The sequence below is a fragment of the Pituophis catenifer genome, unplaced genomic scaffold (genome assembly GCF_029215685.1).
Source record: "Pituophis catenifer annectens isolate HBS135680 unplaced genomic scaffold, rPitCat1.0.hap2 SCAF_3, whole genome shotgun sequence".
Lineage (NCBI taxonomy): Eukaryota > Metazoa > Chordata > Lepidosauria > Squamata > Colubridae > Pituophis > Pituophis catenifer.
In genome coordinates, this window is record NW_027256883.1 from 159,680,529 (window position 1) to 159,695,390 (window position 14,862).

Below are 14,862 nucleotides of genomic sequence, written 5' to 3' on the forward strand. Positions count from 1 at the left end.
TCTTAAAAGCCTCCAGTGATGGAGCACCCACAATGTCTGAAGGCAAGCTGTTCCACTGGTTAATTGTCCTCATTATTAGGAAATTTCTCCTTAGTTCTAGGTTGCTTCGTTCCTTGATTAATTTCCATCCATTGTTTCTTATCTTACCTTCTGGTGCTTTGGAATATAGGTTGACCCTCTCTTCTTTGTGGCAGCCCCTCAAGTATTGGAACACTGCTGTTATGTTACCCTACTCCTTCTTTTCACTAGACTACACATACCCAATTCCGGCAACCATTCTTCATATATTTTAGCTTCCAGGACCCTAGTCATCTTTGGTGTTCTTTTCTGCACTCTTTCTAGAGTCACAACTTCTTTTTTATAAAATGGTGGCCAAAACTGGATGCAGTATTCTAAGTGTGGTCTTATTTGCCTTGAAATTGAACCAAGGGACACCCCCCCCCCCCCCCCGGATCAGTGTGCTCAGACTATTTTTAAATTATTACACTTTCTTGATTTTACTTGATTTCTTCATTATCATTGCTTGATACGCAAGTTGAAGACAAAAACCCATTTCTTTTTTCAGAAGTCCTTAATTTCTACTGTGAATGAATTGATAGGATGGAACAGACTTTTGGTCTAGAGGTTATACTTAATATACCAGTTATTTCAAGATACTAGCACTTCACCAGTCCTAAAATAAAAAACTTCCAGTCTTGCTAAAGAAATAAGATACTTCTGGAAGACACTAACTTATATAAATTAATTCCTTGTGAATCGATGAGAATCTTTATAATGTAAAATAAAAAAGATACTTTTATCTTCATTATAGTGGAGCTATCACAGATTTCTATTATAACAACCTCTTGCATCTTTGGACAAAGAAGGCAGAAAATCTGATAGTCTCAGATGCAGCTTATACTCTTCAGAAATTCTCTCCATATACTGTATTGTATTGCCAACTCTTAAGCAAAATAGTTTCTTTTTTCAGAGAAGATATTTCCATTCCTTCTAATTTTTCAGAGAACAAAAGACAAATAGTCCACGTTTTTCAAATAGAAGCAGTGGGTTTTGCCAAGTAGGAATTAAATATGGTTCGTCATGCAACTGACTTGGCAGGCAAAGTTACAACATCTTCTGTTGCCTTGCATTACCATGCCTAGCTCTGCTGCACTGGAATGACATTAGAGGCCAAATCCAGAATTGAAAATCTTCCATTTGATGAGGATGGATTATTTTGCAGTAAAAACCGTTGACAACTGGGACATGGTTAAGGTGCTTTGTAAAACCATATGCAAATTGGGACTGCACTAAAACTGCTTTGTCCCATCCAGCTATTGTCCACAGTTCTGCTCATGTACTAACCAAAGTCTACTCAATCTTTCAAATAGAGTATACCATTTCATCCTCAGGAATTTCTGCTGGTTATTGGGAGTGCCTAAAACACAGCATAGCGCATATGTATAAGTCTAGAGACTCCAACCCCTTCATGGATTACTGCCTTGTCATGATGAAGGGGCTTGTGTAGCTCAATGAAGCTATGAGCTATGCCGTGCAGGGCCACCCAAGATGAACAGGTCATAGCAGAGAGTTCTGACAAAACGTGATCCACTGGAGAAGGAAATGGCAATCCACTCCAGTATTTTTGCCATGAAAACCCCATGGACGGTACCAAAAGGAAAAAAGATATGACACCGGAAGATGAGCCCCTCAGGTCGGAAGGTGTCCAATATGCTACTGGGGAAGAGCAGAGGACTAGTACTAGTAGCACCAGAAAGAGTGAAGCGACTGGGCCAAAGCCGAAAGGACGGTCAGCTGTGGATGCATCTGGTGGTGAAAGGAAAGTCCGATGCTGTAAATATTTTTTCTCCATAGGAACTTGGAATGTAAGATCCATGAATCAAGGCAAGCTGGACATGGTCAAACAAGAGATGACAAGGCTGAACATCGACATCTTAGGAATCAGCAAACTAAAATGGATAGGAATTGGTGAATTTAATTCAGATAACCATTAGGTATACTACTGCGGGCAAGAATCCCTCAGAAGAAATGGAGTAGCCTTCATAATCAATAAAAGAGTAGGAAAAGCAATACTGGGTTACAATCCCCAAAACTACCAAGAGCCTTGGTAGTACAGTGGTCTAAGGTACCCTGTAATTAAGCTGGTTATTAAGACCAGCTGCCTGCAATTACTGCAGGTTCGAATCTCGCCAAGGCTCAAGGTTAACTCAGCCTTCCATCCTTTCTAAGGTAGGTAAATTGAGGACCCAGTTGTGGGGGCAATAAGCTGACTTTGTATAAATATACAAAAGGATGAAGGCTATTGCTGAGCACATGGTAAGCCGCCCTGAGTCTCCGGAGAAGGGTGGCATATAAATCAAATAAAAAAAAAAAAAGAATGTGTTGTGGTCCGCTGGCGGCCTGCAGAACTGGCAGCAGAGTTGGACAGTGAGGAGGCTGGGGAGGAACATGGGCCAGTCCTGGAGTCTGGGGAAGGCTCGGACGAGGGCTCTGCATCGGAGGCAGGGATGGGGCCAGGGCCATCTGGGAGTTATGTGCGGACTCTGGAACATCCAGAGTCGGAATCAACGAGGCAGAATAACAGGGGGAGCCTGTTCCCAGTGTGTGCATGTGCAGAGCTAGCAGAAAGCAAGAACAGTTAAAACAAAAGGGATGACTCAGGAATAGGGCTTGGAGATGATTGCCCCCTCCCATAAGACATAAAGGAGGAGCAAAGGCACGTGAGTCCTTTGCAGGAAGCAACTGTTGTTCGTGCTGACCGGTTTCAAGACTGCAGCTCTGTGTTGACTCTGTGTTGACTCAATTAACTTTGCAAAGTTAATTGCCAATTAGGCAATAATTGGCAATTATAAGGGAGATAAAGGAGATAATTATCCCGAAGAACTGTGGCTGATTTCTGTCGGACTCTTACAATTATTTGGGACTCCTCTGTGAATGAACAGATTGGGAATGAACAGGCTGTGAATGAGCAGAATTCACAGCCGTGGAAATAAAAAGAGGGTTTTGGGGACTCATTGTGTGTTTTTATTGTATCAGGAAGCCTAGGTCAGAACAGAATGATCTCAGTTCGAATCCAAGACAAACCATTCAATATCACAGTAATCCAAATCTATGCCCCAATCTGTTCTGCCCCAGCTCTGGATTTCCGAGGATATTGACACACACCAATGGTCCTTATCAAATTTATTAAGTAGCAAGAATAAACAAGACCGGCAAAGGTTGGCAACCAGCCCAGAAAACAAGATATGATAAACCAAAATACTCTGATAATAAATAAGAGTTGTTTCTAGCAAGAAACTTACTAATGGTGTGTGACTTAAATAGGCTAAGGGAGTGGCCAATTATCCTCAAGCCTTACTCTCGAGGAGACCTCCTCCTCTTGAGTAGCCACTCCTGCCTTTTGGCAGCCCTGCATGCTCAAGCATTGAAAAGAGACTCCTCCACTTCGCTCTCTCCACTTGAAGGAGCCTCTGGAGGTTCTGAAGACCCTGGCTGAGTCTCTGCCTCTGGCACCACATCCTCTTCAGCCTCCTCGCTGTCCGACGTGAGCGCCGGCTGTGCCGGCTGCTGGCGTGACACCACACCAGCCTCCTCGTCGTTGGAATCAGCCACGATCCGCGCAGGCCGTTGGCGGGCCACAACACAACTGGTGCTGAAGAGGATGAAATTGACTGGTTCTATGAAGCCCTACAGCATCTTATAGAATTAACACCAAAAAATGATGTCCTTATCATCATGAGGGATTGGAATGCTAAAGTAGGAAGCCAAAAGATAACCGGAATAACAGGCAAGTTTGGCCTTGGAGTACAAAATGAAACAGGGCACAGGCTGAGAGAATTCTGTCAAGAGAATATGATGGTCATAGCAAACACTCTTTTCCAGCAACCCAAGAGACAACTCTACACATGGACATCACCAGATGGTCAACACAGAAATCAGATTGACTATGTGCTTTGCAGCCAAAGATGGAGAAGCTCTATACAGTCAGTAAAAACAAGACCAGGAGCTGACTGGCTCAGATCATGAGCTTCTCGTTGCAAAATTGAGGCTTAAATTGAAGAAAGTAGGGAAAAGCACTAGGCCACTCAGGTATGAACTAAATCATATCCCTGATGAATATACAGTAGAGGTGACAAATAGATTTAAGGAATTAGATCTGATAGAGTGCCTGAAGAACTATGGATGGAGGTTCGCAACATTGTACAAGAGGTAGCAACTAAAACCATACCAAAGAAAAAGAAAGGCAAGAAAGCAAAATGTCTGTCTGAGGAAGCTTTGCAAATAGCTGAGGAAAGAAGGGAAGCAAAAGGCAAGGGAGAAAGAGAAAGATACACCCAATTGAATGCAGAATTCCAGAGAACAGCTAGAAGAGATAAGAATACCTTCTTAAATGAACAGTGCAAAGAAATAAAAGAAAACAATAGAATAGGGAGGACCAGAGATCTCTTCAAGAAAATAGGAGATATGAAGGGAATGTTTCATGTAAAGATAGGCATGATAAAGGACCAAAATGGCAGGGACCTACAAGAGGCAGAAGAGATTAAGAAGAGGTGGCAAAATTACACAGAAGAACTATACAAGAATGAGCTTAGTGTCCCTGATAACCACGGTGGGATGGTCACTGACCTCGAGCCAGACATCCTAGAATGTGAAGTCAAATGGGCCTTAGGAAATCTGAGCAACAACAAAGTTAGCGGAGGTGACAGTATTCCAGCTGAGCTATTCAAAATCTTAAAGATGATGCAGTAAAAGTGCTACACTCAATTTGCTAGCAAATTTGGAAAACTCAACAGTGGCTACAGGATTGGAAAAGGTCAGTTTACATTCCAATTCCAAAGAAAGGCAATGCCAAAGAATGTATTGCACCATTGCATTCATTTCACATGCTAGTAAAGTTATGTTTAAAATCCTGCAAGCTAGGCTCCAGCAGTATGTGGATCGAGAACTACCAGAAGTACAGGGAGGATTTCGAAGAGGCAGAGGAACTAGAGATCAAATTGCCAACATACGCTGGATCATGGAGAAAGCTAGGGAGTTCCAGAAAAACATCTACTTCTGTTTCATTGACTATGCTAAAGACTTTGATTGTGTGGATCACAATAAATTGTGGCATGTTCTTAAAGAGATGGGAGTACCAGACCATCTTATTTGTCTCTTGAGAAACCTATATGCGGGTCAAGAAGCAACAGTGAGAACTGGACATGGAACCACTGATTGGTTCAAAATTGGGAAATGAGTCCAGCAAAGCTGTATATTGTCACCCTGCCTACTTAATTTATATGCAGAGCACATCATAAGAAAGGCGGGGCTGGATGAATCAAAAGTTAAAATTAAGATTGCCGGGAGAAATATCAACAACCTCAGATATGCAGATGACACCACTCTAATCAGTGGTGGGTTTCAAAAATTTTTACTACCAGTTCTGTGAGTGTGGCTTGGTGGGTGCGGCATGGCTTAGTGGATATGGCTTGGTGGGCGTGGCAGGGGAAGGATACCGTAAAATCTCCATTCCCACCCCATTCCAGGGGAAGGTTACTGCAAAATCTCCATTTCCTCCCAATCAGCTGGGACTTGGGAGGCAGAGAATAGATAGGGGTGGGGCCAGTCAGAATTTTTACTACCGGTTCTCCAAACTACTCAAATTTTCTGCTACCGGTTCTCCAGAACTGGTCAGAACCTGCTGAAAACCACCTCTGACTCTAATGGCAGAAAGCGAAGAGGAACTAAAGAGCCTCTTGATGCGAATGAACAAGGAGAGTGCAAAAGTTGGCTTGAAACTCAACATTAAGAAAAGTAAGATTATGGCATCCGGCCATCTCAATTCCTGGCAAATAGATGGGGAAGAAATGGAGGCAGTGACAGCTTTTAATTTCCTGGGCTCCAAGATCACTGCAGATGGGGACTGCAGCCAAGAAATTAAAAGACAGTTGCTCCTGGGGAGGAAAGCTATGGCAAATCTTGACAGCATTCTAAAAAGCAGAGACATCACCCTGCCAACGGAAGTGCATATAGTCAAGGCTATGTTTTTCCCAGTTGCAATGTATGGCTGTGAAAGCTGGATCATAAGAAAGGCTGAGCGCCAAAGAATTGAGGCCTTTGAACTATGGTGCTGGAGAAGACTCCTGCGAGTCCCTTGGACTTCAAGGCGATTAAACCGGTCAGTCCTAGAGGAGATCAACCCTGACTGCTCTTTAGAAGGCCAGATCCTGAAGATGAAACTCAAATACTTTGGCCACCTAATGAGAAGGAAGGACTCACTGGAGAAGAACCTAATGCTGGAAAAGATTGAGGGAAAAATATTTGTAGGGTTGCTTTCATTTCTATTTCTGCCCTGAGCAGAGGGTTGAACTTCATGGTCTAAATAATACCATTCAACTCAATGCAATTTTAAGAGATTTAACTATCCTGTAAAACTTTCATTATTGCTGGTATTTTATCATATTTTAGGATGTAAGGATGGAGCTATGCTTCCCCTGAATATATAGAATTAAAGTTTGCATTAATTCTGGATTTGATCTTGAGGATGAGTATCCATGTTTTCATGATGCTAAGGAGTTCATTTTCACATTTAAGGCTAGTAATAATTCTATTGTTTCCGGAGATATTAAGAAAGGTGTTATGGTGTGCTTGGAATTCTGAGAAAATATAATGAGTGTTATAACTAAATGATTGGTAGGGAAGGATTGACTATTTGTGAAATAGTTGCTATGATGGCTACACAACATAGATATTTGGCATAAAATAAACTGATAAGATTCCTTCACTTGCCTTCTCTAGTACCTGAGGATGCTGCCACCAGCTTCCCTAGGTTGTTCTTCTGGGCCAAGTTCAAACAAATCACAAGGCTGCAATCACCCATTATTTTCATTTTTTTTTATTTTCTAAATGCCTATAGGAATTACATTATGCTCAGCTATAAATGAATATGATGCTAGAGATTGGCACATTTCTTTTCAGCATGCAGCTTCCTGTTTTATTATTATTAATATTTTTTCAAATTAAGAACTCCCGAAAACTATTATAGTAATAATTTTGTCTAACTCTGGACTATTAAGTTTTATTCAATTCTATACCTTAGGTTACCTTTCAAAATGTTTATAAATGTAATATACAGGTTGTCTTCGACTTATAATAGTTCATTTAGTGACAGTTCAAAGTTACAACGGCACTGAAAAAAATGATTTACATTTTTCACACTTACAACAGCAAGCATCCCTGTAATCATGTTCCAATATTTGAGTCAGTGACAAATTGCTTGGCAACCGATTCACATTTATGATAGTTGCAGAGTCCTGGGTCATGTGATCACCTTTTGTGATCTTCTGACAAGCATTGTCAATGGGGAAGCCAGATTCACTCTAAAACTATGTAACTAACTTAACACCTGCAATGACTCACTTAACATCAGTGGCACAAAAAGTCATAAAATGGAGCAAAATTCACTTAACAAATGTTTCACTTAGCAACAAAAAGTTTGGGCTCAATATCTATTGCAGATATACTGTATCTAATATATTTGCAAATCAGACTATTGACTGAGCCTATGAAGCACATGACCATATTATTAATATACTGTAGATGCCCTGGTTACTGGTCTATCTATAGACAAAGTTCAAGGTCCTATGCATCTTTGGACTTGGTCATATGAGAAACCTTACTGTTCTTCCCAGACTTAAGAAATCTATCTGGATTCTAAACTCATTGGAGGAACAATTTCTGAAGATGTGAGAATGAACCTTCTTGGGCTGCACTAAGGGAGGTCATATTAATCCCTTTTGCTATCCGAAAAACATGTTTTCAATTAGGCAGAAGTATGGGGAACAGGTTGCTGTCTTTTTTTTTAGTATTTTATTAGTAACTTCCAACCGTATTGGTTGGAAACATGTGGAAGAGACCTTCATCCTGAAGTAGATAGACTGGCTAAAATGATGATGATGATTGGTAACTTAGTTTTAGCTTATTGTTAGCCATTAGTTTATTAGTGATAGACTTAAGTACAGAAATGAATAATAAAGGAAGAATTGTTAGGAAGTATTTATTTGGATTGCTCTGTTGCTGCTGCTGTGTGGCTGATTAAGCCTGCTCATTTAGAATCTTGAGCATGATTTTATAAATAATTACTTGTTAAGATGTTGAAGCAGGGTCAGGGCATGCAGGAAATGGCCAAGCAATATTAATTTTCAGAAGTCGTTCTGTAAGCAGAAATGTGTGCCTGATAAAATCATCACTTCACTGGCTGCTTGATGTCTCCTATTGGAAATCTTCAAAGATCCAAACTTACCTTCATAGAAATGAGAAGGGGAACAGGATGAGATGGAAGTAAGGAGGCAGCTGTCCTGGATAAGATCACAATTTTCTTCTCTTGTGATTGTGAGGCTTATCAGTATTTAACTGATGCATCTCTTTTCCATGTCTCTGAAAGTTCATCTTCTTTCTGTCTGTTTCTTTCAGAGAGTTGATGAGTGGATGGCAAAGGAAGGCCTTTTGGATCCCACGGTCAAGTCTATTTTTGTTACCTGTGGAGATTGGGACTTGAAAGTAATGTAAGTATGGGACAGAGGTATTCATATTCTGGTGATTCTTGCCCCCTGCCAGCTTTTCTTCCTCACTGGAACATCTGTGCATCTCTTAATTTGGGGCTGTGTCTGAATGATATACAGTATTACTAATGCATGCAGCCTCTTGAATGGTCAGTTCTGACTTTTCTGCATTACTCCTCTATGTACCAGCATGTAAATATATTAGAAGCACAATAATGAAGGACCTTGGAGCTTACTTTTTGCTTGTATAAATATATAAATGGCATAAAAGTCCTGTTTCTTCCGCACCCTTCCGTTTGACACATTTTTATTCCAGGCTTTTCTACTTTTGAAAATATTCTCTCTAACTATTCAGGATGCGTGATGTAGACAAAACTATTTCTTTTGAGCACATTTCAGATTAAGAGGGTCTGATCTTTAATATCAAGAAAAAAATCATTTCATAACTTAAACCAAATGTGTGATTGTTCTCATGGTCAGCTTTTGGATTAGAGAACTAGAAACAACTAATATTACTATTAGGCTATTAAGATCTGGGAAATTATAGGCTGGTTTGCTTAATTTATTTTTTTCAGTAATATGATGAAATAGACAAGGAAAAAGAAAAAAACAGAAAACAAGAGAAGCTTATGTCTTCAAGCAGGATAAGTAGCTTTGTGGCCCACAAGAGATGGGATAGAGCAGTTTGGGGAATGTTAATATCCATCTTTGTTTTCTACATGCATTTTCATTTAAATGGCACAAAAGTCTTGATTCCAGATTCAGAAAATGCTATGAAAATGGCTCATTTATTCCTTCTTTCCATTTATCTTTTTATACAACAGCTTCAGAGGCTGATGATTAGGCTGATTCCTGAGCATTGCTGGTGCCAAATAGAAAATTCATGATCTTGTGATTCCAGCTTCTCAGAAGTAAGAAATTCAGCTACCTGTTAGTGATCAGCTTGTCACTTTATTTCAGATTGGCTGTAGCAGCCTTAGTGGTATCACATCCAATTAGCTATATGTCAGAGACTATGCCTTGGCTTGAATTAGAGAGGGTTTGTTGCCAATCCTGACTTGTCTCATTTCCCCATTTACTTTTATCCATCACTACAATGCTGAGGTTCCCCCTTAACTAATTAAGTTTGCATGTGTTTAGACACATTGCCAAATAAGATTTAGCAAAGCACAACTGAGCTACATCTCTTTGCAAATGGGATTGATGTAGAGCTCGCAGACTGCCTCTGAGATCAAAGAAACATAGAGGGTTGGATCTACAGGATACATCACTTATACTTCTCACTGAACTTTAATTGTGTCTAAAGGTAACCTGCAGAGGAAGCAGCCACTGCACATTTACTACACAAATTATTAAATCCTGTTTCAGAACTATGAATTAAAATCCATATTTGAGAGTGGGATAGCATGATGCTGTGGTAAAATAAAGACAAAGACCAGTTATTAAATAAATTGGAAGAATGCTTTGGTGTAGATAACAGCTATTAAAACACATTTTTCAAACAATTGCAGAGGAATAAAATTGTGTGCTTTTGAAATTGCATGTTTTATAGTATTTTGTTTACTTATCATTAGCATTTGAAACAAATCGCAATATACGTAAGAAGGGAGGGAAATGGTTGTCTGTACTTTCAGTAGTGCCTGTTAAGGCAGGAGTGTAGACAACCTGTGGTCATAGTTTCTCTTTAGCCACTGATGTATTTTTTTTCAGATAGTCACTAGAGTCACCAAAATTGTACAGCTCTTTTTCAATAGGAAAACAATGTATATACACCTTTTGGTTTAAGTTTAAACACATACAAATAAAACACATAGCTGCCCTGCTATCATTTGTGGTAACACTGGTGGAAAGATTGTAACGATGGAATAACTAACAGTTGAACTCTGCCATGATATAATATTATTTATTTATTGGAATTTTTTAGCCTCTCTTTATTTTTTGGTAAACTCAAGGCAGAATACATACTTAAAGTTCCTGTCTTCTGTTTTCCCCATAACAACTCTACGAGTTGGGTTAGGAGGAGAGAGAGAGTGACTGATCCAAAATTGCCCATCTGTTTCTCATACTTAAGGGAAGCTAGATCTCACAATCTCCTGGTTTCTAGTCTAGCACCTTATTCTCTACACCAAACTGGCTCTCTAATAATAACCTCATTACCCAGGGAACAAAATAATTATTTCAAGGTAAAAGATGTGAAAGGTTTTGGGCAATGTTGATATATGCTATACAGAAAGAACAAGACAGGCAAAATGAATCTCATTGTACCAATGAAGAGAAAATATATTCTTGTTCTGGTGAGGAAAGAATCTGGAAGGGCAAAATCAGGACTTTGTGCTGGTCTCCAAAACTTATCAAGAAGTAGCTGTTCAGTAAATTCAGTTTTCCTGCAGACATATTCTGAACTAACAGAAACTTGGAAATAGTTTTGGAGGCAGGCCTGGATACAGTGCAAGGCTGCGATCCCCATGGGAGACTACTAAAGCATGGGTAACTGATGGAAAGCAATTCTGCCCAGAAATAATATAGTTTACTTACTGTTATATTATTTTGAAACACTTTAGAGACATCGTTCTTTGTTAGGGGTTGATGGCAGCTATAAGTATCGAGGCATTAAAAAGCCCAGGCTTTGCTTTTTTCAGGTGGTGTCATGAGGTTATCTGAAATTGGAAGTGTATTGCTGGGTGTACAATTACACCTCCCTTCTCACCATGACTATAAAACTAGAATCAATAACGAGGTGCTGATTTTGTATTCACTCTTTGCATTGGTGGATCAACATTTTTGGCTTCCCCTGATCAGCATCGATTGGACTGGCAAAGGGGAGACAGCTCTTCCTTTCCTATTCACCAGCCTTCTTTCCTTATTGAGATGCAGTATCTTTAACGAGGAAAAAGTTCCTGAGTGGAACATCACCTTTCTGAAGGCTTGTCCTGATAAAGGCATTTCACATCAATATATCTCATGTCAAATTTGGCAAATATGAGTCACTCATTCTAAAACTTTTCTCTACTAAAGAAAGAAAGAAAGAAGTCCTTGAACAGAAAAGAGAATGAACCATATCTCACAGCTTGAATACTTCATGACAGCAGTGGATCTAATGAGAGAGGTCCATTCATTCTGGATATAAAATGTCCTCCATTTCCATTGGCAAAGAAATACTCTTAATTAAAGAAAAACTACCTGAAGCTACAGATAAGAGACACTACAGCTGCCAAGTTGAAATATATGATTTGGGATTCAGTATTGTTAAGTTTATGGAACCTTAAGTCTAAGAACAAATGGAAAGGGACTTTTTTGGTGGGAACTATTTGAGAATGGAAAGCTGGTAGACCATGCTTTAGAGGTTGTGTAAGAAGCACATCTTGGAAGCCAATTTAGTGAGGGATTTACAGCAAAGTCGGAAGTTTACTCATTGCTATAAGCAATCAGTTATATAGCCCTTGTAACAAGCATTGCACCATGCTTCCTTGTAGGGCGAGATGAAAGAATTGCAGCACAAAAACATGGCTCAATGTTACCCCCTGTATTTTTTGGCAAATTCTACCTTTTTCAAACAGTGCGATTGGGAAGAGATATGTAGTATTGTTTTCTGAAAGACAGGCATCCTCTGAGAAAAGGGTTTGAGTTTTCTTTTCTGATTGTAGCATTTGCTGCATTGTGTTACTTCCAGGAGATTGTCCTAATTGAAGAAGACCAAACTGGTCCAGAAGAATCAGACCTAAAATATAGCTTTTACATTGAATTTTATGGAAACTGATACAGATGGCATTCCAAGGATCATATCTTCTCTTAAATCCAAGTATGGATTAGTCTTTTGCTTCAGGCATTTTATGTGAGTCAGCAGGCAAGCCAGTAGTTAACTATTTTGAATAGGCTGAGGAAGTTATGATTTTAGAACTTCAACAGCTTATTCTCCAGGCTGTATGAACTTTATTATATGTTATAGTCCAGACTCTCCCACTGAAGTTCAAATTTGACCTATATAAATAATTGTTTCATTCTATATTTTGTTCATTCTTCCTATTACAACATGTACATTTTCATAAAAGGGTATGCATAGCAAGAAATTGGTTGTGATGCTGCAACTTGCGTATACCACATGGGGATTTGTTTATGTGTCAGTCCAGAATAAGAACCCAAGATAATTTAATAAGACTGTTATGAAGATCAATGAGACCACCACCTTCATATTTTATATATACCTAATGGGCAGAAGCATGTGGTCGGTGTATTTTAAGCAGAATATGATGGCAGTGTTTTTTTCTTTGTCTCCATCTTGTCTCTGAAAATAATTATAGTTTTGTAAATATCAAATAGGCCTGTTACTATTTTACGTATATTTTTTTAAAAAAATGAGTTACAGTTGTTATTTATGTAAGTATTTGTATTCTGCCTTTATTATTTTTTTACAAATATCTCAAGGTAGCAAATATATCCAGCACACCTTCTTCTTTTCTTTTCCCCACAACAACAACTCTATGGGTTGGACTGAGAGAGAGGGACTGGGCCAAAGTCACCCAGCTGCCTTTCAAGCTGGTTGTTCCAATTATGCATTATATTGAAGTTCTTTTTTTAAAAATTAATGTATTGTCTATCAAACCAAGCATTATTTTCTGAGCCAGGTTCATTCTGTAGTTTTCTTTGTACATAATTGCTTATTATGTATTTTGATTACAATAGTAAAAACGAATACAAATTAAACTTTAAGTAAAAATAGTAAGAAAGATTGCATGAAAAAAGAATATGATACATAAATAAAATACATAAAGAAGTGAGTTCCAAATTTCATTACAAATATAGACATGTTTAGTAACTCTTCACACCATATAAAATTACAAACATATATCTCTTCATCTCGTATCCCATCCCTTATCTATAAGCAAAAAATCAACTTTATAATCCTTTCAGAACAAAGTCTTTAAAGAATTTCCAGAACTTTGCAAATGAATGTGCTAACGTTGATCAAATAAACCAACTTTATATTCCTTCTTTTTACTTCTAACAGTCTTAATCTTTAGTTCATCCAAAAATTATCGTAGGACTTGATTTCTCTTCAGTTCTTCTTTATCCAATCACATAAACTTCTTCAGGGGATTAAAAAATGTCTTTTTTAAATCCAGTAAAAAAAACCCAACAAAACATTTTCCAGATCATTCTCTTGGTTTATCATTTGTATTTTTCTTTAATTTTTAAAAACTTCATTCTTTTGGCCTGTCATGTATAGTTCCACTTTCAGTACTTTCTCTATCTTCTCAGACAAAATTTGCTTCGTATCTGTCATTCCCTCACTTTCATCTTTTGGACATAATTTGTCCATAGAATCAGAGATCATTACTGACACTCCTGATATTGTAGCTACTCATTTCTAGCTCCATTCTTCAAAGATCTCCTTTAATATTTCCAATTTTTAAAATTTATTTATTTATTTATTTATTTATTTATTTATTTATTTATGCAATTTCTTTATCAACTTCATGTGGCTACCCATCTCACAAGTGACTTTGGGCAACAATGATGTTTTGTGTCACTTTCTAAATCGCAATTAACAAGCACCAAGCAAGTTTGTAGCTTTCTTCCTTTTACTTGGTATTCTTTAGTACTCTCTAGTATCCAGTTTCTAAAATCATATAGTCACTTATCTTTGTTACGAGCCAAATCAAAATGATTCTGGTTCTCAGATAGCCAAAATAATTCTGGTTCTCAAAAGAAGTTAATTTGTTTTTTTTTTTTTATAGTTAATTCCAAAATCTTACAGTAAAAATCAGTATTCAAAATTTAACTGGACATTTTATCAACCTGTAACTTTTTAATATCAAAATATTATTTAGCCTTTTGCTATTTATTTCAATTTATGTAAGTTCTTAAATATATGATTAATGTTTCACTTGTTCAGAGTTGAAAATAAAGTTGCCGGTGATTTTTCAAACTTGTTATTCTGAGGGTCTCTAGTAGTTTTAAGATGGTCAATAGGCAATTTTTAAAAGGAAGGTCTGTTCTTTTAGTTGTTTTTTGGAAGTCAGCTGTAGAGCTAGAGAGGACCTCAAAGCACGCTGCTACCCGGGAGTGGTAGGACACCGTCAGGAGGAACCAGCTGGCTACCTGGTCTGGCCGGCAGCCGCTGCAACTAGTTAACAGGCTACTCAGTCTGACTGGTGCTGCTACAAAGAAAAAGCGGATCTTTCAGGGCATATCCCCTGAAAAGAGAGTGCTGGCTAACCGGCTTGACTGGCAGCTGCCAAATCAAATGGTTGAAGAACTAAGTCACTCAGGCCAGCCGCCATTTCCGTCTCTTTCCCAGAAGAGCTGAAATTGGCGCGTTTTC

The 14,862-nt window shown here is 38.5% G+C and overlaps 1 protein-coding gene across 2 annotated transcripts in view; it reads left to right on the top strand.

Moving 5' to 3' along the window:
• Positions 1 to 14,862, top strand: part of ERI3 (ERI1 exoribonuclease family member 3) — a 264,150-nt gene that overhangs the window by 53,631 nt on the left and 195,657 nt on the right. For both annotated transcript variants that reach the window (XM_070939619.1, XM_070939620.1), the window contains exon 5: positions 8,452 to 8,543. In XM_070939619.1, the coding sequence (XP_070795720.1) occupies positions 8,452 to 8,543 (92 nt within the window). The remainder of the gene's footprint in view (positions 1 to 8,451; positions 8,544 to 14,862) is intronic.